Raw genomic sequence first — 25,908 nt, 5'->3', positions numbered from 1 at the left:
GGGGCTTCGAGGGTCACATTCCCCCCTTGGTCCACACGTTGGACAACCCTGGGCTACTGCATGTGTTTGATGAGTGAGTAATAATTTATGTGTTTGGAAAGAGAGCAAACATCATCAGGGAATGAGTGAAGAAGAGTGGAGACATCCAGGTCTTGCCATCCTTACGCCAATGGAAGATGAAGTGCTGGATCAGGAAGGCCTGGGGGCAGAGTGGGTAATTACTGCTGGTGAGATGGGTTGAGTGGGTGGCCTAATGAATGGGCACAGGAGAGCGTCTGGTGAGGACAAAACATAGAGCTTGTTTATCCATCACTGGTCACAGAGAGCAGTCTGAAGGACGTATTGGGATAAGAACAAAATACCTCGGAACAGCAGAAGGCCATTCAGCCCCTCGAGCATACTCCATCCCGGCTGATCTAATTATAGTCTCAACTCTTTTCCCCGTAACCCTTGATTCGCTTCTCAATCCAAAATCATTCTGAACTCAGCCTTGAATATATTCAATGACTCTGCCGCCACGAGTCTCCAGGGAAGAGAATTCCACTGACCAGCCACCATCGAAAAAATAAATTTCTCCTCATCTCAGTCTTAAGGGACTGACAATTACATTTTAAAATCTGTCCCCTTGTTCTGGTCTCTCTTACAAGAAGAAACAGCCTCTCAGCAACCACCCTGTCTCATCCCCTCAATGTGATCACCTTTTAACCTTCTGAACTTTCATAGATATTGCTCCAATCTGCCCAAATTTTCCTTGTAAAATAAACCTCTCCATCCCAGGAATCAGCCGAGTGAACTTTCTCTGAACTGGTTCTAATACAATTCTATCCTTTTTTAAGTAAAGAGCTCAACACTGTACACATTACTCCAGTTGTGGAGCCTCCCTGAGCCTCTCCACATCCCCTTGAAACATCTTTGCATCCTCCTCACAATTCAGATTTTCACCTAGTTTTCTATTATTTGCAATTTTGGAAATATTATATTTGATCCCCACATCCATATCATTCATGTAGATTCTGAATAACTGAGACCCAAACACTGATCCCTGCCGTACTCCACTAGTTCGAGGCTGAAAACCCAAAAGTAACCCATTTATTCCAACTCCTTGTTTCTGTCCATTGATCAGTTCTCAATCCATGCTGGTATATTCCTCCCAATCCCACGTGCTCCAATTTTATTTAATAACCTCTTGTGTGTGAATCATGCAACTATAGAATCCCTAGTGTAGGAATCGTCATTCGGCCCATCGAGACACACTGACAGAGGAACTTACCAAGGTCCGCTCCCCATAAACTCACAAATTTACTGGGGCTAATCCACCTAACCTACATATCTTGGGACACTAAGGGCAATTTTACCATGGCCAATCCATCGACCATGCATATCTTTGGAGTGTGGGAGGAAACCGGAGCACCCAGAGGAAACACACACGCAGACACGGGGAGAATGTGGGAACTCCACACAGTCACCCAAGGCTGGAATTGAACCCGGGCCCCTGGCTGTGATGCAACAATGTTAACCACTGTGTCACCGTGCCAGCCTTTCGTAAATCCATGTTGGCCCTGTCTAATCCTGCCATTAATTTCAAAGTGTTCTGTTATCACTTCCTTTATTATAGATTATTATAGGATTTCCATACCATCAATGTCAGACTAATAGATCTGCAGTTGCCCGGGTTCCCGTAACCCCACATATTTACGCCGCTAATCCACCTAAACTACACATCTTGGACACTAACGGACAATTTAGCACGGCCAATCCACCCAACCTACACAGTTTATTTGGACTATGGGAGGAAACAGGAGCAGCCGGAGGAAACCCACACAGACACGGGGAGAACGTGAAAACTCCACAGACAGTCGTCCAAAGCTGGAATGAATCCGGGTCCCTGACGCTGTGAGGCAGCAGTGCCAACCCCGGTGCCACATCTTCACTTAATCTAATACACTCCTTGAATTAGCAACGGCTGGAACACTTCTGCTGCGGTTTTTCAAATGAAAGGAATGTATTTTTGTTGGAAACGCCACACATTTGCACATCACCATGTCTAAAACAGCTTGTTTTGTGTTTGTCACTGGAACGTGCTTCTCCAAGAATTTGCTTGAATACATTCTGTGAACTAATCTTCTATTCAACTTTTGACAATTTGATTCTTGCAAAAGACCTAATTCAGAAGCGAATTATACAGGAAATGGAAGAACATCAGAACATTGACCTACAGAGGGATCTGTGTGTACAAGTGCACAGATCCCTGAAAGTGACAACACAGGTGGATGAGGTGGTCAAGAAGGCAGACAGCACGCTCGTCTTCATCGACCGCAGCATCAAGTATAAAAGTTACAAAGAACAAAACAGCACAGGAACAGGCCCTTCGGCCCTCCAAGCCCGCGCCGCTCCCTGGTCCAAACTAGACCATTCTTTTGTATCCCTCCATTCCCACTCCGTTTATGTGGCGATCTAGATAAGTCTTAAACGTTCCCAGTGTGTCCGCCTCCACCACCTTGCCCGGCAGCGCATTCCAGGCCCCCACCACCCTCTGTGTAAAATATGTCCTTCTGATATCTGTGTTAAACCTCCCCCCCTTCACCTTGAACCTATGACCCCTCGTGAACGTCACCACCGACCTGGGAAAAGCTTCCCACCGTTCACCCTATCAATGCCTTTCATAATTTTATACACCTCTATTGGGTCATCCCTCATCCTCCGTCTTTCCAGTGAGGACAACCCCAGTCGACCCAATCTCTCCTCATAACTAAGCCCTTCCATACCAGGCAGCATCCTGGTAAACCTCCTCTGCACTATCTCTAAAGCCTCCACGTCCTTCTGGTAGTGTGGCGACCAGAACTGGGCGCAGTGTTCCAAATGTGGCTGAACCAACGTTCTATACATCTGCAACATCAGACCCCCAACTTTTATACTCTATGCCCCGTCCTATAAAGGCAAGCATGCCATATGCCTTCTTCACTACCTTCTCCACCTGAGACGTCACCTTGAAGGATCTGTGGACTTGCACACCCAGGTCCCTCTGCGTATCTACACCCTTTATGGTTCTGCCATTTATCGTATAGCTCCCTCCTACGTTAGTTCTACCAAAATGCATCACTTCGCATTTATCAGGATTGAACTCCATCTGCCATTTCTTTGCCCAAAGTTCCAGCCTATCTATATCCTTCTGTAGCCTCTGACAATGTTCCTCACTATCTGCAAGTCCAGCCATTTTTGTGTCGTCCGCAAACTTACTGATCACCCCAGTTACACCTTCTTCCAGATCGTTTATACAAATCACAAACAGCAGAGGTCCCAATACAGAGCCCTGCAGAACACCACTAGTCACAGGCCTCCAGCCGGAAAAAGACCCCTCCACTACCACCCTCTGTCTTCTGTGACCAAGCCAGTTCTCCACCCATCGAGCCACCTCCCCCTTTATCCCATGAGATCCAAGTTGGCAAGTGATGTAACGGCCGTATGAAACTTTAATAAGGCCACATTTGTAATATTGCTTGCAGTTCTGTTCGCCACACTATCAGATGGATGTGGATGCTTTGGAGAGAGTGCAAAGAAGGTTTACCAGAATGTTGCCTGATCAAGGAGGGTTAAGGTATGAGGAGAGGTTGGATAATCACGGATTGTTTTCACGACAAGAAGGGAGATTGAGAGGTGACCTGACAGAGGATACACAATTATGAGAGGCATCGACATGGTGGATAGTCAGAGACTTTTTCCTCGTCTGGAATGGTCAACTACAAGAGGGCACAGGATGAAGGTGAGAAGGGAAAAGTTTGGGGAGATGTGTGGGATAAGTTTTCTCACAGAGGGTGGTGGGTGCCTGGAATGCACTGCCAATGGAGGTGGTGGAAGCAGCACGTTCCCAATGTTCAAGGTGTATCTTAATAGACACATGAACAAGAGAGGAACAGAGGAACAGATAACAATAGTAATGGGTTTTTTATACAAATACCAGTGGTGAAATTATATTGTTGAATATTCAGTTTTTATAAACACAATCTCACACAGTCTGCTACTTACTGCAGTTTCTGTATTATACAGTCCGGATTCCTCAGAGCCACAGACAGCAGTTTCACTCCGGAATCTCCCAGTTTATTGTCACCCAGATACAGATCTATCAGTGAGCGGTTTGTACTGAGAGCAGAGGCCAGGTCCTCGGCACAAGAATCTGTGAGATCATTACCATAGAGACTGGAGATCAGAGAGAGAAAAATAACAGGAATCAGGGTAAATCCACAGTGTTTTTAAGAATAAGATCATTAACAATAATAATGTACAGCGCGGGACACTCAAGAAACACAACTTCAGTTGATACAGAAGGCAAAATTATATTGATGCTGTAAATCTGAAATATGAATATGTTGGGAGACTCTCATCAGGTCAGGCAATATCTGTGAAGATAGAAACAGATTTAGTTTCAGTTCAATTCGCGAAACTTAGAAATTGGAAATAGCGGTGAATTAAATTGTTTTAAGTGACAGGGAGCTGGGGATGGGCGGGTGACAAGGAAAGAACAAAATGGAAGTGCCAGACTGATTAAATGACAAAAAGGATGATGGTGAAAGGGAAGAGCACAGGATTCCCATGTCCTTACCCTGAGTCACAGGGAGGGACATGGGATGGCCAGTGGCTCAGGAATGGAGTGTGTGGTGGGGTTGAAGAGGATGCGACAGAAACCTTTCTCACACTGCCAGTGGTTCGGGTCTGGAATTCACAGCCGGGAAGTGTGGTGGAGGTCGGCTGCATCGAAGCAGTCAAAAAGGAATTAGATGATTTTTTGAATATAAAGAATGAGCGGGGATACGAGAAAAACGCTGGAGAATGACTCAAATTCCTAATGCTAATTTGGTGAGCAGGTGCAGACACGATGGGCCAAATGGCCTCATTGTGCACCGTAAGAATTCTGTGAAGATAGTGGTTGGAAATGTATCGATATTTCAACTGGAAGTTGGTGATGTTGCCGTGTGGACAGTGTTAGTCGCCACAGTCCTCAATTAAATGTTAATACTGATAGGCAAAGGGATCTGGGTGTACAGGTCCACAGATCACTGAAAGTGGCAATGCAGGTGGAGAAGGTAGTCAAGAAGGCATACGGCATGCTTGCCTTCATCGGCCGGGGCATTGAGTTTAAAAATTGGCAAGTCATGTTGCAGCTTTATCGAACCTTCATTCGGCCGCACTTAGAATATAGTGTTCAATTCTGGTCGCCACACTACCAGAAGGATGTGGAGGCTTTGGAGAGGGTACAGAAAAGATTGACCAGGATGTTGCCTGGTATGGAGGGCATTAGCTATGAGGAGAGGTTGGAGAAACTTGGTTTGTTCTCACTGGAGCGACGGAGGTTGAGGGGAGACCTGATATAGGTCGACAAGATTATGAGAGGCATGGACAGAGTGGATAGTCGGAAGCTTTTTCACAGGGTAGAAGAGTCAATTGCTAGGGGGGCACAGGTTTAAGGTGCGAGGGGCAAGGTTTAAAGGAGATGTACGAGGCAGATTTTTTACACAGAGTAGTGGGCACCTGGAACTCGTTGCTGGGGGAGGTAGTAGAAGCAGATATGGTGGTGACGTTTAAGGGGCATCTTGACAAGTACATGAATAGGATGGGAATAGAGGGATATGGTCCCCGGAAGGGTAGGGGGTATTAGTTAAGTCAGGCAGCATGGTGGGTGCAGTCTTGGAGGGCCGAAGGGCCTGTTCCTGTGCTGTAATTTTCTTTGTTCTTTGTGTTTCTCTCCAATAGAGAGAGAGACAATTTGTTACATGTAGCTTCAGGGATACAATTCAATAAACGTGCGGCAATGGGAGGAGATGGGATTCCATGAACCCCACAGCCGGTAAGAGGACCAAACCCTCAGATTTAGCATCATTCTACATCACACTCTAAACACCAAACCAAATGAACTAACCAACTCCACATATAACCAAACAGTCACATTAATATCTGACAGGTTCGGGAAATCCGTCCACTCAGGCAGCACAGGCAGAATCACAGAATTGTTACAGAGCAGGAGGAGGCCATTCGGCCCATTGTGTCTGCACTGACTCTCCGAATGAGCAACTCACTGAGTGTCATCCCCCCACCTTCCCCCCAAAACCCTGTGCATTCCAGAGCTTAACCACTGGCTGCAGGGGAAGGCCGCATTCAGGCAATGCTGGCACCAGATTTAAAGGCAGCCAGCAGCACTTTTAAAGGCTCTGAAGGGAGCAGTGAGGGAGCCCTGGTTAATGAACAAAGGGCTGAAATGGCAGAAGGCAGATTAAACCCAATTCGCTGACACTTCCCTGGAAATTCTCAAGGATATATCGCTTTGGAGGGAGGTTCTGTTCCCTCAGGAGTGGAGGAGGAGACCTGTCACATCAACCCAAGCAAGTCTGGATAGACACTGCCGAGGGCCTGAGCAGGCAGCACGTGGCTGCAGTGAGGCAAAGGATCAATAACCTGATATGTTCTGACAAGGTGAGCGTTAAACTTACAGGCTGATATGTGAATAAGGATGAAAGAGAAATTGTGGAAAGAACATTTCCACCCAGACACTGGCAATGTCCAGACAGCAGCATCAATCTTCAGGAACATGTCAGCCTCTCTGTGAAGGGTTCTGGTCAGTCAGAGATGACTGCTGCACTGCCGACACTGAGTGACCATCCTGGTGGTCCCATGATGGGCAGCCTGGCAGCATCATAGGCTTGTGTGTGTCTTTGATGGGCGAGTAACAATGGAAATTTATGTTCTTGTAGAAGAGGGCACTCAGCGTCAGAGAATGAGCCAAGAGTGACAGTGTCTGGATTGTGTCATCCTTATGCCAATGGAAGATGCAGTGCTGGAGCTGGGAGACCTGGAGGCTGGGTGGGCAATCGCTGATGGTGAGATGGGTTGTGGATCCAGAGAGAGTGAGTGAGTGAGTGGATGGGCACAGGAGAGACTCTGCTGCTGAGTCCATAACTTGGAGCTTGTGTGTTCATCATTGGTCACATGGAGCTCTGGGTTAGGAACAGTCAGAAGTTTAACAGCACCAGGTTAAAGTCCAACAGGTTTATTTGGTAGCAAATGCCACTCACTTTCGGAGCGCTGCCCCTTCGTCAGGTGGAGTGTAGAAATGCTCACAAACAGGGCATACAGAGACACAAACTCAATTTACAGAATAATGATTGGAATGCAGTCTTTACAGATAATCAAGTCTTAAAGGTACAAACAGTCTGAGTGGAGGGAGCATTAAGCACAGGTTAAAGAGATGTGTATTGTCTCCAGACAGGACAGCCAGTGAGATTCTGCAAGTCCAGACAAGCTGTGGGCCATTCGGCCCATCAATCCTTCACTAACAACAATCCCGCCCAGGCCCTATAACAGTAACCCTACATATTAACTCTGCAAATCCCCCTGACATTAAGTGTCAATTTACCATCGCCGCTCAAACTAGCGTGCACATCTTTGGCATGTGGGAGGAAACTGGAGTAACTGAAGGAAACCTGCGCAGACACAGAGAGTACATGCAAACTCCACACAATCTGTCACCCAAGGCCGGAATTGACACGGGTCTCTGGCGCTCTGAGTCAGCAGTGCTAACAGCTCTACCACCCTGCCGACCATGATCAGCCGTGGTTCGTCCCAATTGAAGTGAGTATAGGACGAATAATTTCTATATTTTTTCATAAGATAAGCCTGGCATGCCATGAAAGACTCAAGCCAACATTTTCTCAAATGTTTATAAAATACGTTCATAAGGTGACCAAAACTATATACGTTACTTCAGCTGTGCTGTGACCACAAACCTATCAGATTTGTGACTGGCGACCTTTGCTCCCAGGCGAATTGTCCCTCATTGCCTTTTCTGTTGATTTGTCAAAGCTGTCGGCTCTTATAATATGAAGTCAGGTGATTGGATCAGGTTGGGGATTCTGAGAGTCAGCACACCCGAAGGTAGAAATTCAATACAGTTTGCAGTTGCCAATGACTGGACCTCAGAGGGTGAACCATAACATTATTCCCCCACTCCCTCAACATAAGGATCTGTGGGACTGACATCCCATTGCTCAGGGATCAGAGAGAGAAGCAACAGGAGTCAGAGGAAAAGCAGTTTTCCTTATTCATAACTGACGGTAATGGGCAGTGTTTTTTATACAAATACCAGCGGTGAAATTATATTGTTGAACATTCAGTTATTATAAACACAATCTCACACAGTCTGCTACTTACTGCAGTTTCTGTATTTTACAGTCCGGATTCCTCAGAGCCACAGACAGCAGTTTCACTCCGGAATCTCCCAGTTTATTGTCACTCAGATTCAGATCTATCAGTGAGCGGTTTGTACTGAGAGCAGAGGCCAGGTCCTCGGCACAAGAATCTGTGAGATCGTTACCATAGAGACTGGAGATCAGAGAGAGAAAAATAACAGGAATCAGGGTAAATCCACAGTGTTTTTAAGAATAAGATCATTAACAATAATAATGTACAGCCCGGGACATTCAATGAGTATTCTAACTGGGTGCAGTTAGACAGAGACACCAGGAGATGGAGACAGTGAGTATTCTAACTGAGTGCAGTTAGACAGAGACACCAGGGGATGGAGACAGTGAGGGGGGTAACTGAGTGCAGTTAGACAGGGACACCAGGAGATGGAGACAGTGAGTATTCTAACTGAGTGCAGTTAGACAGAGACACCAGGGGATGGAGACAGTGAGTATTCTAACTGAGTGCAGTTAGACAGGGACACCAGGAGATGGAGACAGTGAGGGGGGTAACTGAGTGCAGTTAGACAGGGACACCAGGAGATGGAGACAGTGAGGGGGGTAACTGAGTGCAGTTAGACAGGGACACCAGGAGATGGAGACAGTGAGGGGGGTAACTGAGTGCAGTTAGACAGGGACACCAGGAGATGGAGACAGTGAGTATTCTAACTGGGGCTCAGGAATGGAGTGTGTGGTGGGGTTGAAGATGATGCGACAGAAACCTTTCTCACACTGCCAGTGGTTCGGGTCTGGAATTCACAGCCGGGAAGTGTGGTGGAGGTCGGCTGCATCGAAGCAGTCAAAAAGGAATTAGATGATTTTTTGAAGATAGGCAATGAGCTACGAAAATGGATACGACAAAAAGGCTGGAGAATGACACGAATTTCGAATGTCAATTTGGTGAGCTAGTGCAGACACGATGGGCCAAATGGCCTCATTGTGCTCCGTAAGAATTCTGTGGAGACAGTGGTTGAAAATGTTATCGATATTTCAACTGGAAGTTGGTGATGTTGCCGTGTGGACAGTGTTAGTAGCCACAGTCCCCAATGAAATCTCTCCAATAGAAAGAGACACAATTTGGTACATGTCACTTCAGGGATACAACTTAGTAAACGTGGGGATATGGGAAGAGTTGGGACTCCTTTAACCCCACAGCCAGTACGAGGACCAAACCCTCAACAACAGCGTCATTCTACATCACGCTGGAGACACCGAACCAACTGAACTAACCAACTCCACACAGAGCCAGAACGGGCACAGTAAATGTCTGACAGGTTCGGGAAATCCGTCCACTCAGGCAGCACAGGCAGAATCACAGTATTGTTAGAGAGCAGAAGGAGGCCACTCGGCCCACCGTGTCTGCACTGACTCTCCGAATGAGCAATTCACTAAGTGGCCTTCCCCCAAATCCCTGTGCATTCCAGAGCTTAACCACTGGCTGCAGGGGACAGCACAATTCTGGCAATGCTGGCACCAGATTTAAAGGCAGCCAGCAGCACTTTTAAAGGCTCTGTAGGGAGCAGTGAGGGAGCCCTGGTTAATGAACAAAGGGCTGAAATGGCAGAAGGCAGATTAAACCCAATTCGCTGACCCTACCCTGGAGATTCTCAAGGCTATTTCGGTTTGGAGGAAGGTTCTGTTCCCTCAGGACTGGAGAAGGATACGTGTCACATCAACCCAAGCAAGTCTGAATAGAAACTGCCGAGGGCCAGAGCAGTGGCTGCAATGAGGCAAAAGGATCAATAACCTGATATGTTCTGACAAGGTGAACGTTAAACTTACAGGCTGATATGTGAATAAGGATGAAAGAGAAATTGTGGAAAGACCATCTCCACCCAGACACTGGCAATGTCCAGACAGCAGCATCAATCTTCAGAAACATGTCAGCCTCTCTGTGAAGGGTTACATGGAACATAGGACATAGAACAGTACAGCACAGTACAGACCCTTCGGCCCACGATGTTGTGCCGAGCTTTGTCCAAAACCAAGATCAAGCTATCCCACTCCCTTTCATTCTAGTGTGCTCCATCTGCCTATCCAATAACCGCTTGAAAGTTCCTAAAGTGTCCGACTTCACTATGACAGCAGGCAGTCCATTCCACACCCCAACCGCTCTCTGAGTAAAGAGTCAGTCAGAGATGGCTGCTGCACTGCCGACACTGAGTGACCATCCTGGTGGTCCCATGATGGGCAGTCTAAATTAGCGTCAGGCTTGTGTGTGTCTTTGATGGGTGAGTAACAATGGAAATTTATGTTCTTGTAGAAGAGGGCACTCAGCGTCAGAGAAGGAGCCAAGAGTGACAGTGTCTGGATTGTGTCATCCTTATGCCAATGGAAGATGCAGTGCTGGAGCTGGGAGACCTGGAGGCTGGGTGGGCAATCGCTGATGGTGAGATGGGTTGTGGATCCAGAGGGAGTGAGTGAGTGAATGGATGGGCACAGGAGAGACTCTGCTGCTGAGTCCAAAACCTGGTGCTTGTGTGTCTTCTATTGGTCACATGGAGCTCTGGATTAGGAACAGTCTGCAGGACATGTTGGAATGTGCATTACCCTCTAACATTCTTCACTCTCTCACAAATCAACAGCTGCGGTGAGAGGGAGACGGGCGTGCAGCTCTGAAGATGGGGAGGGGTCAGAGGATGGATTGTCACATTATACTCTATAACATCCGCCAGAGCAGATAATGTCTCTCACGATTAGCAAAGGGGTTACAATCTGGCAGCACAGGGCAGCACAGACAAACCCGAGCAGCTGATGGAGGCAGGAATAGCTGAGTTCACTCACACTCTCGAGAGGACAGGTCATTGTCAGCTTCAGGAAGATGAAATGTGACTGGAGTCTTTAACAATGCAGCAGATACTGGAGCTGCAGCGTAGGATACTTTAACATCTGGTGGAGTTTCCAAAGGCTGTGTGTATCCATACACAAAGGATGGAGGAGTCAATCCAGGCCAGTGTTACCATGTCTCAGGTATGAGCACAAATAGCATCCTCCACAGAGAGATTGGTGACCTTCATGGAGAGTCACATCCAGCCTATCACCCACAGGAAATACACATGAACCTGCATGTTCTCACCACCTCCATGAGCTCTGTGGAACACTGGCTGTGGGAGGGGTGGGAAAATGTGGCTGGAGTCACTGTCAGGACCTCCCTAGCTGAGCAGGGAGGGTCCCGTTTGCCCTGAATGGATAGAGGAGCGGCTGCCTGCAGTATTCGGGAGCTCCTCTCAGGATGCCCCTGGTGTGGGCAGTGGGTCCCCTTCTGCTCCGACTGTGACACAAGCACCTCACGAAGCTATGATGACAGAGACAACTCCAGCATCTGTGCAGAGGACCGCGTGTTGGCCGGATCCTTCCAGGAATCAGGAAATCCGAGGACAAAGGCCACGGTCATCGAAATTCTCAGTCGAGAGAGGTAAGATGCTGCCTGCAGCTCAGCGGAAAGTGTGGGGATGCCGGTGGTTGTCATGGTGGGGTTGCTTCCTTGGGTTTCACAGGATTATACTTTGTTATTACTGGTCACTTTGTTATGTCTGTATTTTGAGTAAATTCAGAGATGGAGCACCAGTAAAAAACGCCTTCACTATATTACTGGGTCTTTAACAGTTCACTGGGAATGTGAGATGGGAAATACAGCACTGAATCAGGTCAATACAATTCCAATACCTTTGTTTCATGTCGTGACGGCTCCAGGGAAATTATAAAACATTCACAGAAACAGCAACAGTGCTGGAGATGGTGAAGATTTATTACACTGAATGGCTGTGTGAGTTAAGGTTCTTGGAAAACATGTCTGCATGACTGAATCTCCATCCTCCCTGACACATATCCCATGTCCCTGGCCTGTGGTCCATGGGGTTCCTCATCATGAAGCATCTGGTCAACATTGTATTGCATCACACTTTCTTCAAAGCTTCTCCACTCTAGATCCAGGTTGTATGAAACACAGCACAACACCTGGACATTTGAGACCCTCGCTGAGTATATTAAATAGTTCCACCAGATCTATCTTTAGAATTCCTCTGGCCTGTGCAATGGTCACACTATTTGTCCTGTCGCAGCTGTTTTTTCTCTCTTCCGTGACTGAGTTTGGGTTACACACAGGCACAATTACCCACCTCTACAGTGGGTAGCGCTTGTCTTTATTGATCCAGCAAGATGAGCGGATTCCATCACACTGCTGACTTGTGCCTTGGAGATGGTGGGCAAAAATTTGGGAGACAGGAGGCGAGTTCCTCATCTCCGAATTCCCAGACTGTGATCTACCCTTGGAGCCATAGTGTTTACAGTTCAGTGTCTGTTCAATGGTCCCAGTGCGCCCCCACCACTCAGGATGTTGATGGTCGAGGATTCAGCAATGGTGTTCCCATTCAATGTAAAGGGAATTATGGTTAGATTCCCATCTGTTAGAGATGGTTCTTGCCTGGCATTTGTGCAGTGAAACATTACTTGCCATTTATCAGGTTAAGCCTGAACGTTCTTCAGAGCTTAAGACGCTAGCTCTGTCGAAGAGTCATCCAGATTCGAAGGGTTAGCTGTTCTCTCTCCACAGAAGCTGTCAGACATGCTGAGCCTTTCCAGCATTTTCTGTTTTGTTCAGGTCTTGCTGTTTATGGGCATGGACTGCTTCAGTCTCTGAGGAATTGTGAACAGTACTGAGCATTGTGCAATCATTAGTGAGCATCCTCACTACTGACATTATAATGGAAGGCAGGACATTGATAAAGCAATTGAAGGTGGTTGGGATTTGGACATCACCCTCAGGAACTCCTGCAGTGATGTTCATGAGGCACTGGAAGGATGACACTTTTCTGACGCTCAAGAGCAGACTGATGGAGCAGCAATTCATCAGATTGGATTTGCCCTGTTTTTTTTCCACATTGTCCGGTAGATCCAGTGTTGTAGCTGTACTGGAACAGCTTGGCTAGGGGAATGGCTAGTTCTGGAGCACAATTCTTCAGTACCATTGCTGGGGTACAGCCAGGCTGACAGAGTTTGCAGTATGCAGTGCCTTCAGTCATTTCTTTACCTCACATGCAGTGAATCAAATGGTCATCTGTAATGTTGGGGACCTCAGGAGGAGGCCGAGATTAATCATTCTACTCAGCACTTCTGGCTGAAGATGGCACTGATGCTCTGGGTTCCCTCATCAGTAATGATGGAATTCTTGTGGCATGTTTATAGAATCATAGAATTCCCACAGTGTAGAAGGAGGCCCTTTGGCCCATCGAGTCTTCACCAATTCTTTGAAAGAATATCATATCCAGGCCCTATCTCTGTAACTCCACATATATGGCCCACTAATCCCCGTAACCTACACACCCTGAGACACCAAGGGACAACTTAGTATAGCCAATCAACCGAACCTGCACATCTTTGAACTGTGGGAGAAAATTGGAGCACCCAGAGGAAACCCACACAGACACTGGGAGAATGTGCAAACTCTACACATAAAGTCACCCAAGGCCGGAATTGAACCCTGGTCCCTGGCGCTGTGAGGCAGCAGTGCTAACCACTGTGCCACCGTGTCACCTAATGTAACCGGCATGTCCAACATTTTGTGGCATGTCTAACACTATTTATGACTGGATATGGCAAGACAGCAGATCTCTGATCTGATCCATTGGTTTTGGTGTGATTGAGCTCCGTCTATCATATGCTGCGTCCGCTCTGTGGTCTGGTGGCCGTGTGCTGGAGCTTCACATCTCATCTTTAGATAAACCCAAGTCTCATTTGGTAGTACATGTAAAGAAAATTAGTCGTAGTAACACAGCACTGGTTGCTGGAGAAAGCCACTGTCAGCTTCCCATAAATGAAAAGGTACAGTTCACCTCTCCTGCCTGTTTCCTGTCACTCAGATAACTTCATATCCAGGCTGCCTTTGCCTCTTTTATTTCATGGTCTCCAACTTTGCTCCCAAGCTTATTTTGTGTCTACTAATAGCGGGTAGTGTTTTTGATAACACGAATACTGATAGCAATGGTATATTTAGCATCATTATTTGTGTTCTTAAAAACAATGTCCATTATTGATAGGGACATCATTCAGACTATTCTGCACTGTGATCATTGCCATTGCCAGCTGAGCTGTGCCTTGAACTGCTGGGCTGTGAGCTCTGGAATTCTCTTCATAACCCTCCCCATCTCGATCTCTGCATTCTCTTTTCAGATGCTCCTTAAGCTCCGTTTAACGTAAATTTGAGAGTGGATCCCTCGGGATAAAACTCATCAGAATTCAATGTAGTTTGTAATCTGCCTTACCGATATACAGCAGTTTTCTACATTTAATCAAACTGAGAAGCCGACAGACATAAACATCTATAATCTGAATGACAAATTAAACTAAATTGAACATGCGACCAGCCATATCTGGGAATTCTATAAACATTTAATTGTTTTGTTCATCTTTTTTATTCTCATGAATGGATTTGAGAATAATTATAAATGATTAGTTAATACTTTCACTCCTGAATCTCGCAGTTTATTGTAACTCAGGTTCAGACACATCACTGACTGGTTTGTACTGAGAGCAGAGGTGAGAATATCTGAGGCTGTTACTCTCCAAACTGGAGATCAGAGAGAGAAAGATTTCAGGAATCAGAGCGAATCCGTGGTGTTTAACACGAATACTGACAGGAATGATGTGGAATGGTTATTAATGACACGATTACTGACACTGATAATAATTTACAGTGTCAGACCATCCACTGATTATTAACACAATCTCACACAGTCTGATACTTACTGCAGTTTCCGTATTTTACATTCTGGATTCCTCAGAGCCGCAGACAGTAGTTTCACTCCTGAATCTCCCACTTTATTGCCACCCAGACTAAATGGAGAAAGTGAGAAACACATTAAATTCAGATGAATGTTCAGCAGGAAAAATAGCTGGATCTATTTTTGTGTCAGAAACTTAGCAAGTTAAGATTCAAGTTACGATACGATACCTCACCCAAGTTGATCTTTCTCTGCACCCCAGCTATGACTGTAACACTACATTAGAACATAGAAGAACATAGAAAAGCTACAGCACAAACAGGCCCTTCGGCCCGCAAGTTGCACCGAACAATTTCCTTACATTCTAGGCTCATCGATAACCCTCTATCTTACTAACCTCCATGAACCTACCCAAAAGACTCAATCGAATCCACTTCCACCACCACTACCGGCAGCCGATTCCACGCACGCACCATCCTGTGAGTGAAAAACTTACCCCGTGATGTAATGATGACAATGATATAATGGTCAGCATAGTTGCTTTCTAAGCAGTTGATACGGGTTTAATTCCCAGCTATCTCAGTTTGTTGCAGTGGTTGACGAGAGGGCCAGGAGCCTGTAACCACAACCTTAAATAGTGAGTCAATCCAATTGAGTCAAGTCTGTGGCTCCAGACGGGAGCACTGGTGTTAAGCTCAGCTGAGGGTTGGAGGGTCAGTTGATCATTTAACTACACTGAGTCGACCCACACTGAGTTCAAAAGGGAAATGGTAAGTCTAACAATGACACACAGGAAACTTAATTCATTGGTTGGTAAAAAAAATGCCATTTGCGACTGGCTTTATATTGCTGTGAATTGGAGGAAGCAACAGAAATGGTCAATGATGGTTCTGCTGTTGATGTGGTGTACATGGAGATTCAAAAATCATCTGATGCAGTGACACAACAGACTTGTGGCATAAGCTCATAAAATAAATGGGAAAGTCGCAATGTGGATACAAAATTGGATGAGCAATGAATAATGGATATTTTTCAGGCTGGAGGATGTCGGTAGTGGAGAACCCGAGAGGTCAGTATTGGGATCCTTGCTTTTCCCTGATATATATGAATGATCTAGGTATTTGCAGTATAGAGGAAAATTTCAAAGTTTGTTGATCACAGAAACCTTTGAGGCGTTGTAAACTGTGAGGAGAAGAGCTTGGGACTGAAAAACGGACAATATTGGAGTGTACAGATAGGTGGCAGATTAAGTTCAATGCAGAGACGGGTGAGGTGATACTTTCTGGTAACATGCACATGAGGAAGGAATATAAAATAATCGGTGGAATTGTTAATGGATTGCAGGAGCAGAGGGACTGGATGTATATGCACATTGATCATTGCCGTTAGCAGAGCAAGTGTAGGTAGCAGTTAATAAAGAATACAGCATCTTGGGCTTTACTGCTGTGAAATAGTTTATGTTTGTCGGCATCAGATAATAATTCATGAGTTTAAGTTTAATTTGTGTTTCTGTGCTTGTGTGTTAAGAAAGAGCCAAAACTTTAATTTCACTTCGTGTTAAACAAAGCTGCCTGCCTGCGGGTTTTTTGTGTCCCTGCATTTTAATTTAAGGTTTACGACATTGTCAGAGTTATAGAGGTTAAAAAAATGGTTGCTTATATTCAGAAGTCCACAATGAATGATAGAAACACTGAGTTTCAGTTTGCAACCAGTTAACCCAAGAAGCGAGATGGAGTTCACAGAGGCTGCCAGGAGAGGCAGGGCAATGCAGGGACTCAGAAAGCAGGACCCACAAGATAAATCACCGTCAGAAACCAAGGAGGAAAAGAGGAGTGCCAGGAAGACAGAAGACAAAGCGAAAAAAAAACCTGAATCTGAACTAGCGACTGCTCCCTGAAGTTAAAGAGAGGAGCAGAGAGAGGTTCCCAGTTGAAGACAGAGCTGCGAGATGCAGACATTGTAAAGTTTGCTCACGAGAATCCAGATATCTGATATATTCCTAAAGTTGGTGACACCTTCATACAGACTATGAGGCGCTGGTGTCTGTTGGCATGGCTGAGTATGGAGGAATAATGAAAGGAAACATTGAAATATTGGACAGGGATCCTTGGTGAAGGCACCTGACAGAAAGCATTGAAAAGATTCCAAAAGCTGCTTTTTGCTTCTCGAGTGGAGCTTCTGGAGTGGAAGCATCAGTCCCAGTGAGACGGGTTTTCTCACATTGTTACAAACATTTGGGGGGATTTGAAGAAGAATCCACTGAAGTTACTTTGGGTGGCATCTGTCACTGAGTTTCAGAGAGTGCTATATCTGAACCACAGGTGGATTGTTGGTTTACATTAACTGTGTACTGACTGGGAACATTAAAGCATAAGATCTATTTTGTAACTCGTGTCATCCTTACAGATCTGCAGACATCTGTGAAGTTAGATGGGGTGGGGCATTGCAGTTATTTTTTTAACAAAGGTTTTATTCTGTTGTTAAAAGTTAATCGCCTACCTTGTTATTCTGTTCATCTACATTTCTAAATAATAAAACAATAAATAAAAGTTATGATTTACTGAGCCGGGTTTCTACTCTTCGACCTGACTGTCCAGAAATCAGCTGGGATCATAACATTGTCAATAGGGGCATAGAGTACAAGAGCAAGGAGGCTGTGCTGAACCTGCAAAAGACATCAGTTAGATCTCAGTTCAGTGCGTCATACTTTAGGAAGGCTTAGAACACATTGGAGAGAGCGCTGAACATGTTTAAAAGATTGGCTACAAGGATGTGAAACTTCAGACACGAGGATCGATAGGAGAGGTTGTTCACCTTGGAAGGAAGAAAGCTGAGAGGACATTTGATAGAAATGTTCAAAATAGTGATGGTGCTGTAGAGAACAGGTAGCAAATCGAAATGTTGCTGCTCGGACAAGGATCAACAACAAGATTTAAAGTGATTGAAAAAGATGCAAATACAGTGTGAATAAAGCTATTTTTTTTTAAACACAGCGAGTGATTCAGGTTTTATGAGGCTGCAGTCAGAACCATGGAACAGAAACAGCGTGGGCTGCTGTAACCTAAGGGAGGTTTCTTTTCACAACTGCACACTGAGGTTTAATACAAGACTGAACCTCCACTGCGACCCTGACTGATGTTACCAGTTATCACATGACTTATAAAAGGACACTGTCCCGATAAAACACATACCAATTATAATACATAACAGAGGCAGCGTGCAGGAAAATAATCCTGACAATAATTAGCCACAAACTGTAAGCTGTACCGAACACAAGAGAAACAAATTTCCTTCTCGCATCATACATAATCAGATGGTTTCTGTTGGGAGAGTGAAATATCCTTTTTTTAAATTTTGTAAAGAGGCCTTTACACCTCTAATTATTTAAAATTTATCCCAATAATGCTTTTATTCACTCAAGGAACGTGATCATCGCTGGTTTTGCCAACATTTATTGCCGATGCCTATTTGCCCACGAGAATCTGCCTTCTTGAACCGCTGTAGTTTTATCAGAGAATTCAAAATTTATTACAGGTTCAGAAGGAGGCCAATCGGCCCATCATGTCTGCATCTGCTCTCAAATGAGCTTTATGACTTTGTGCCATTCTCCCGCGCTTTCTCTGTGACCATTGGACATTGTTTCCCTCTTGACTTCCTCAACTGAACATGTCTCTGTTTTATTAGAACAAAGGAAATGGCTTCTCAGCAATGAAAATACCCGCTCTGAGACCAAACAGTTACCTCAATTCCTGACATTTGTGCAGAACGGGTCCCAGCCGCTGGAGCCCTTCACACTGAATGTAGCATTGCCCTAGATCGAGGTGTTTTATTGTATCACAGAGTCCAATGACATGAGACAGGACCGCACAGTCAATCGGGGTCAGTCGCAATTCCCTAAATGAAAGTTTTTCCACAGATCCCACTGTGTTCCGAGCCAGTGCTTTATTCTGAGACTCAAACAGGTAGTGGAATGTGTTCAGGAGCTTCCTCTTCCCAGTTTCAGTCTGTGAGTCTCCAATCTGCCCTTCAACCTTCTCCTTCACCCAGTCAATCACTCGGCAGGTTGTTTGATGAAGAAATGGACCCAGATACTCCACCAGGGGTCGAGCTGACTGTGGGGAGGAGAGACCAGCAACAAAACGGAGAAATATCTCAAATCGCCCATCTTCCTTGCTGTGGGCTTCACTGAGGAGTTTCCCGATCTCCCCAGCATTTGGAGTCAGGAATTGTGAGAGTGCAGCCACAAACTCTTGGATGGTGAGGTGTGGGAATGTGTAAACCACACTCTGGGCAGATTCATCTTTCTCCAAAAGTTCCACCAGGAATCCAGACAGGAACTGGGAAGGTTCCAGCTTGTACTTGGTCAAATCTCCATCTCTAAACACAATCTTCTTCTCAGACACTCCTGTGAAGGCCATCTCACCAAGCTTCAGTAACACATCACGGAGGTTTACAATCTCTCGGCCATGGTTTTTCAGAATGTTGTAAATATAGTAGGAATATAGTTGGGTGATGGTCTTGGGAACTTGCTGCTGTTTCCTGTCTCTTTGTGTAAAGAAGGGACCCAGTGACAGACCGAGGATCCAGCAGTAGGAAGGGTTGTAACACATGGTGTACAGGATCTCGTTCTCCTCCACGTGTTTGAAAACGGCTGCTGCCACCGTCTGATCTTCAAAAAACTTGTTGAAATATCCCTTCCGTTCATCACCAACAAATCCCAGGATTTCAGCCCAGACACTGATGTCAGCCTTTTCCAATAAATGTAATGCAGTGGGGCGGCTGGTCACTAACACTGAACATCCTGGGAGCAGCTTGTGCTGTATTAAACTGTACACAATGTCAGACACGTCACACCAGCATTCGGGATCTGTGCACATGGACTGAGGTTCTGTATTTCTCCGATTGTCGGCAAAATCAATACTGTCCTTGAATTCATCCAAACCATCGAATATAAACAGCAATCCCTCTGGGTTCTTCCAGAGCTCTCCCAGAATATTCCCAAAGTAAGGATAGAAAAACAGTATCAGATTCCTCAGGTTTATTCTACAGTTAATCGTGTTCAAATCCCGGAATTTAAAACTGAAAACAAATTGAAAGTGTGGGTATATTTTCCCAGTGGCCCAGTCATAAACAATCTTTTGTACCATTGTTGTTTTTCCAATTCCCGGCACTCCGCTCACTGCTGCTGAATTCCCAGATTTGGATTTTCTCTGGGAAAAGCTGCTCTGGAACAATTGATCAGTTCGGATTTTTTCCAGTTCTCTCCGGAGATGTTTCTCTCTCCATTCTTCATGGTCTCGGCCTCTTGCCAGCAGTTCATGTTCGACAAGTGTCCGATCTCGAACAGTAGAAATAACCGTGAGCTCAGCGTATCGACCAACCAGCTGGAAAATCTTAACCTTCTCCTTTATGAGGATAGTGTTCACTCTCAGTGTTTCAGTTTGTACCCGGAGTGTCTCCTTGTGTTTCTGTTGGAGATCTTCAATCAGAACAGAGAGAAAATGTTTATTCATGTTATTGGCTTTAATAAGTAAATTCTCAAGACCACTTTGCTGAAAAGATAGATTTAATTCATTAAGAGTTAATGGAAATCTCATTTGAAAGTGAACAAAAGCCGAGAAAATTTTCATATCCTCACTTGATTCTACATTTACTGAATGCAGATTTCTTTGCAGGTAATATTCTCTCTCTCATGGTGAATACTATCCAAGCTGCCGTGTATTGTAGACAGTACAACCCCCACGTGATCCTGATTGTACAACAATGGAGATTCCAGTCGTTCAACGTTTGAATCCTTCAGTGATGTTTGTGAAGCAGAGTTCTGGATATTGTGAGGAGTTGGGGCACAGATTGCTCAGCGGCTGAAGGCTATCATAGCAGATTTTTACTGTTTTTACCTGTGGTTCTGTGCACACTCGGAGGGAGAAAACTGTATACCACATGCGACCGTATGGAAATACCCCTCCATCTCGGCACCCAGCCAGGTGGGCACAGCGCCTCAGCACCCAGCCAGGTGGGCACAGCGCCTCAGCACCCAGCCAGGTGGGCACAGCGCCTCAGCACCCAGCCAGGTGGGCACAGTGCCTCAGCACCCAGCCAGGTGGGCACAGCGCCTCAGCACCCAGCCAGGTGGGCACAGCGCCTCAGCACCCAGCCAGGTGGGCACAGCGCCTCAGGACCCAGCCAGGTGGGCACAGCGCCTCAGGACCCAGCCAGGTGGGCACAGCGCCTCAGGACCCAGCCAGGTGGGCACAGCGCCTCAGGACCCTGCCAGGTGGGCACAGCGCCTCAGCACCCAGCCAGGTGGGCACAGCACCACAGGACCCAGCCAGGTGGGCACAGCGCCTCAGGGCCCAGCCAGGTGGGCACAGCGCCTCAGGACCCAGCCAGGTGGGCACAGCGCCTCAGCACCCAGCCAGGTGGGCACAGCGCCTCAGGACCCAGCCAGGTGGGCACAGCGCCTCAGGACCCAGCCAGGTGGGCAGAGTGCTTCACAGCACGTCAGGACCCTGCCAGGTGCATGCAGCGTGTGCAGATCCTGCCAAGTGTGTACAACGTATCGGGATCCTGCCGGGTGTGTACAGCATTTCAGTGTATCAGGCTCTGGCCAGGTATGTGCAGGGGTTTAAATGCACCAGGATCCTGCCAGGTGAGTACAGGGTTTCTCAGTGAATCAGGATCCTGCCGGGTGAGTACAGTGTTTATAACTGGATCAGGATCCTGCCAGGTGAGTACAGTGTTTATAACTGGATCAGGATCCTGCCAGGTGAGTACGGGGTTTCTCAGTGAATCAGGATCCTGCCAGGTGAGTACAGGGTTTCTCAGTGAATCAGGATCCTGCCAGGTGAGTACGGGGTTTTGTGAATTTAAGGAAGTGAAACAATATCCCTATAATTACAAGAAATGTCAGACGTCACATGGATTGAATCTTACATCGATGCTGAATTCACAAGAATTGATGATTTCCAAACAAGTTTTAGTCCTGCTCCGAGACTCTATGAATTTCTGTATCTCTAATTCTGATAACCTCGAGGCAAAGATGTACTTCCAAATACCCAGATTCTCACAAGTAAAATGAATTGTCTGAAATCCTCCCTTACCTTTCAGGTGGCTGGGTATTTCTGATAATTCTTCTCCAACTTTCATATAATTAATTGGATCAGAACCTGTTGAAAAGAATTAACTTCCATGAAATCAGGTCTGTGTAATATTGTAGTAAAGTTTGCAGTGTTTGGGTGTGAAACTGAATTCAGTGTGATTTTACCGTACCAAGTTCCTGTATTTCTCTCAGTATTGTGCCCAATTTCCGTAAACTGCGGTGCATTTTCACAAAGGATTCCCACATCATCCTTCGAGCCCGAGATCCTTTCCCCATAACCAGATTGAGGAGAAGTTTGGAACTTCCCGCCCTGTTTCCGTTCTGCACGAGCTCACTGACTTTCTGTGAAGAATAATAATGAATATATCGATGAGAGGTGTGAACGATAAACACTGGGAAAGGGAAGGAAAGGACTTGCTCAGGGATGGGATTTCCCAGTTGTTTGGAGGACAGGAAGCAGCGACTTCTTTCGGTGAAATGTCATTCTGAAAAGTGATGAATATTCTCCACACATCTTGATTCCATCATTCCTTCAAATGAATGTGAATAAACTAAATTTAATGGCTGGAATACCGCTCTCAGTTTGGCACACAAGTGATCCCGTGCTGCAGCTGTCTCAGGAATGACCACAGATGAATGGAAACATTGTTGATTTATCAATCAGGAGAATCAACCAACGATAACAATTCAATCATTTTCACATCATTAACTGAAATATCTGAAGCCATTATTTTGCATGTTTGCAGTTAGTGTGAAATGTCACTAACCATGTTCACAAAGTTTTAACATTCATCACCAGTTTACATTCAGAGTTTACAACCCACAAAAAGAGGAGAAATCGGACCATGAACCCAATACAAAGCAGGGTGCACAGAAATGTCTTCAGGAGGTGAGGAAAGTCGAGAGGCAGAAGGGACAGTAAGACATCGGAAGTCTCAGCCTCGAGTAGTGGTCTGAATGAGGTAGTGCACATAGAAGGGTGCACGAACCGCAAAGGGAAGCTTGAAACAGCTGTCAAAATGTTTTTTTTAAATTTTTCTATTCTGCACAGGTTTTCTGAAAAAGTAGCTCAGGCCAATTGTGATGGTATTGCATTGAGGTTAACAAATGATTCAAATAAGGGAAAGAATACACTTAATAGAACTGTTAAACATCCCCTGAAGATTTTTGCTTGAATAAGCTCAGAGCAAAATCCTCTTTTGGTGACAACAGTCCTTATAGATGTGATCCATAACATTCCAGTAACTTTATCACACAACGCCCTGTGGCTTTAGGGTGTTCTTCAGCAGTTTAAAGATACACTACAGAGTAGATGTGCTCAAGATGCTGATGTTTCCCTGGGGAGGAGTGCCATCCAAACCCAGAGCACATGGTCAGAGTTTCACTCAGTTACGGATTATTTCGGACCCTCCATTATAGGAAAATAAAAGCAATTAGAAAACTGTCCTGAGAATATATCCAAATGTTACTGGAGGTGAATGGTTTGATGTTATAACAGAGATCTGAGAATTTAGGACTTGTTACAATAGAGTTGTGAAGATTAAAGGGCAAATCAATTGTGGCCTTACGCTGAAGTACATGTTCACGGATTGTTTCCAACATTCAGTCAGAGGTCACACATTTACAGTCTTATGGGTCAGACTGGATTTTTTTTAGTGTAAAATGGTTAAAATATGTTATTGTGATGAAGAAGTTAATTTTATTTTGTTGATATATTGGATAATAAATTAATAGCAAAAGAGAGCAAGAAGCAGGACTGGTCCAACTGGATGGGATATTAACTAACAGATAGTAAGCATCAGGTTCAGGTTAGAATAAGTGATTGCTGGAGAGGAAAGTAAACGCAGGATCCACCTTGGAATGGTTGTTTATTTCTGTACTCATTATTTCTCTCATTTTCACAATTTGAGAACCATGTGACAGGATTATGGGACCTTAGAAGAGGTCGGAATCTCTGTGGTGGGGCCCCCAGATGGGCGTCCTATTACACCAATGAAATACCCATGTGAAGCTTCCTTCCTGCCCCACTGGAACTTTACGATAGTTGGACAATGCCTGTGTGCGGCAACTTTCAGCTAAACTTTGGCTGCTAGGAGAGGGCATCCTTTATAAATGCTCCTTGATTCATGGATGGACCCTGGCAGCAATGACTAGCGCTTCCAGCTATGATCAGCGATGGAAGGTGAACCCACTAATTGCTGGGACCTGCCTGTCACGCCCTGGCATGGCTGAACAAAAGGCAATCTTGCCTTGAAGGGAAGCTCAGCATGAAGGTGCCATCTCCTTTTTCCTGCAGTCACAGCAGAGATCAATTCCAACACTGACATTACTGAGCCTGTCGTGCAAACGATCCATTGATTAAGCTATTAGCTCTGGGAAGCGAATCTCAGTTGGATACAAGTCCCAGCAGTGACTTCTTAATTGACTGCTGTTAATAAAATGATGCCCAGGGCCATATGGTCTCCCCAATCAGGGTTGGCTCATGTTTTGACCCCGAGCAGCGAGACATTATACGCTTTTGGAAATTTAATTCCAACATCTCATAAGCAAGTGGCCAATTGTGCAAGAAGATCCTTCGTGAGACTGAATGATAGTCAGTTTTGATCATGCCAAAGTAAGTTATCTAGATTTATTTCAGATAATAACATATCAGAGATTTGACCAGCGAATTTTCAGGATGTTTGGGGGAAGGAAGTTTCTATGGCTGGGATTTTACAGGCTATTTGGAGATGGGCTGCCAGGCGGGAAGGTGGCAAAATGGCAGACGAAGGCATTTGATGGCATTCCAGATGGTGGCCTCAAAATCTATTCTCGGAGAAGGCCTCTTTTTTGGACACCATTTGGTGCACAGATGGGCCTATCCTTTGGGGCAATAGATACGCCAAGGCATCGGTGCTGCCTGCCCTCAAAGAACCCCAGTCTTTCTGGGGTCTGGTCTCTCTCTGGCCCCCAGACCTAACTTGTCTGAATTTCAGGGCTCATGGCCATTGACCTGCACTCACCCTCCAGATGCAGCTTATGGCGTTGCTGCTGAGATACCGGCTGTCTGACTGGGCTGACAGGTTTGGGTAGAAGCTGCCACCTTTAATAAGGACAGCAGCTTCCTGGATCCCCACCACCTGCTGAAGCAAGGTTCCTGTCAGTGAGATCATGTCACTTACAAAATAATTCTGGCCTTTTTATGGCTCCAAAGGTTCTAAAACACTGGGGTTTGTCTCATTCCAAACATGGGACTGCTGTAGACCTACCGATTGGTATGATTAGTCAACAATTCAATTTTCAGTACATCATGCAAACGACAACATGTAGGAAGATGCAGTAGACAGACTGAGGTATTTTTTCCACATTATTTCTTTGTTTCTATTCTGTAGGTTCTGTGATGTGTGAAGAGATGGAATTCAATCTACATCTTACCTGATATTCTTGTCCACTGAAATGGTGCTCGCCGATTAACATGAGAGCCAAACCTTCCACCCCTTCTTCAATCGCCTGTTCCAGTCTATCCCGGTAAAATTTGGTTAATCGGAACAACAGGTCATCGTTGCAATTTGTGAAGAACTCAGTGAGTGTAGAGTCTGGATCTGTGAAAGCAAAGAAATACCAACACATTATCAATTTTTTACCCAGACGGTCACATTCCTCTCATTCTGAACAACCGAATCCTCCTGTGAACCAGCTTATTAAAGCTGTGTTTATTTGCTTTGCTACAGCACCTGGGGGAACACGTCCTGCACATGCTCAGATGTCCTATCAGAGTCTGTGACATCATAGTGAGTGACATCCCTGGGAGATCCTGTATCAAACACTTTAATTCCAAGTTAATCTGGAGAATCCCAATGCAGGCGCTGTCCCAGCTCAATGC

The 25,908-nt window shown here is 45.6% G+C and overlaps 1 protein-coding gene across 1 annotated transcript in view; it reads right to left on the bottom strand.

Moving 5' to 3' along the window:
• LOC144484920 (uncharacterized) overlaps positions 1 to 25,468 on the bottom strand; it is a 34,237-nt gene extending 8,769 nt beyond the window's left edge. The window contains exons 1-8 of the mRNA XM_078203280.1: positions 25,049 to 25,468; positions 22,217 to 22,388; positions 22,048 to 22,113; positions 19,869 to 20,426; positions 18,689 to 19,055; positions 14,973 to 15,059; positions 8,197 to 8,367; positions 4,024 to 4,194 (exon numbers count right to left, since the gene is read on the bottom strand). Coding sequence (XP_078059406.1) covers positions 4,024 to 4,194; positions 8,197 to 8,367; positions 14,973 to 15,059; positions 18,689 to 19,055; positions 19,869 to 20,426; positions 22,048 to 22,113; positions 22,217 to 22,388; positions 25,049 to 25,198 — 1,742 coding nt within the window. The 5' untranslated portion in view covers positions 25,199 to 25,468. The remainder of the gene's footprint in view (positions 1 to 4,023; positions 4,195 to 8,196; positions 8,368 to 14,972; positions 15,060 to 18,688; positions 19,056 to 19,868; positions 20,427 to 22,047; positions 22,114 to 22,216; positions 22,389 to 25,048) is intronic.
• Positions 25,469 to 25,908: the final 440 nt, after the last annotated feature.

The sequence above is a fragment of the Mustelus asterias genome, unplaced genomic scaffold, assembly GCF_964213995.1.
Source record: "Mustelus asterias unplaced genomic scaffold, sMusAst1.hap1.1 HAP1_SCAFFOLD_134, whole genome shotgun sequence".
Lineage (NCBI taxonomy): Eukaryota > Metazoa > Chordata > Chondrichthyes > Carcharhiniformes > Triakidae > Mustelus > Mustelus asterias.
The sequence above is the reverse complement of the archived record's forward strand: the minus strand, read 5'-3'. Positions and strand labels throughout refer to the sequence as shown.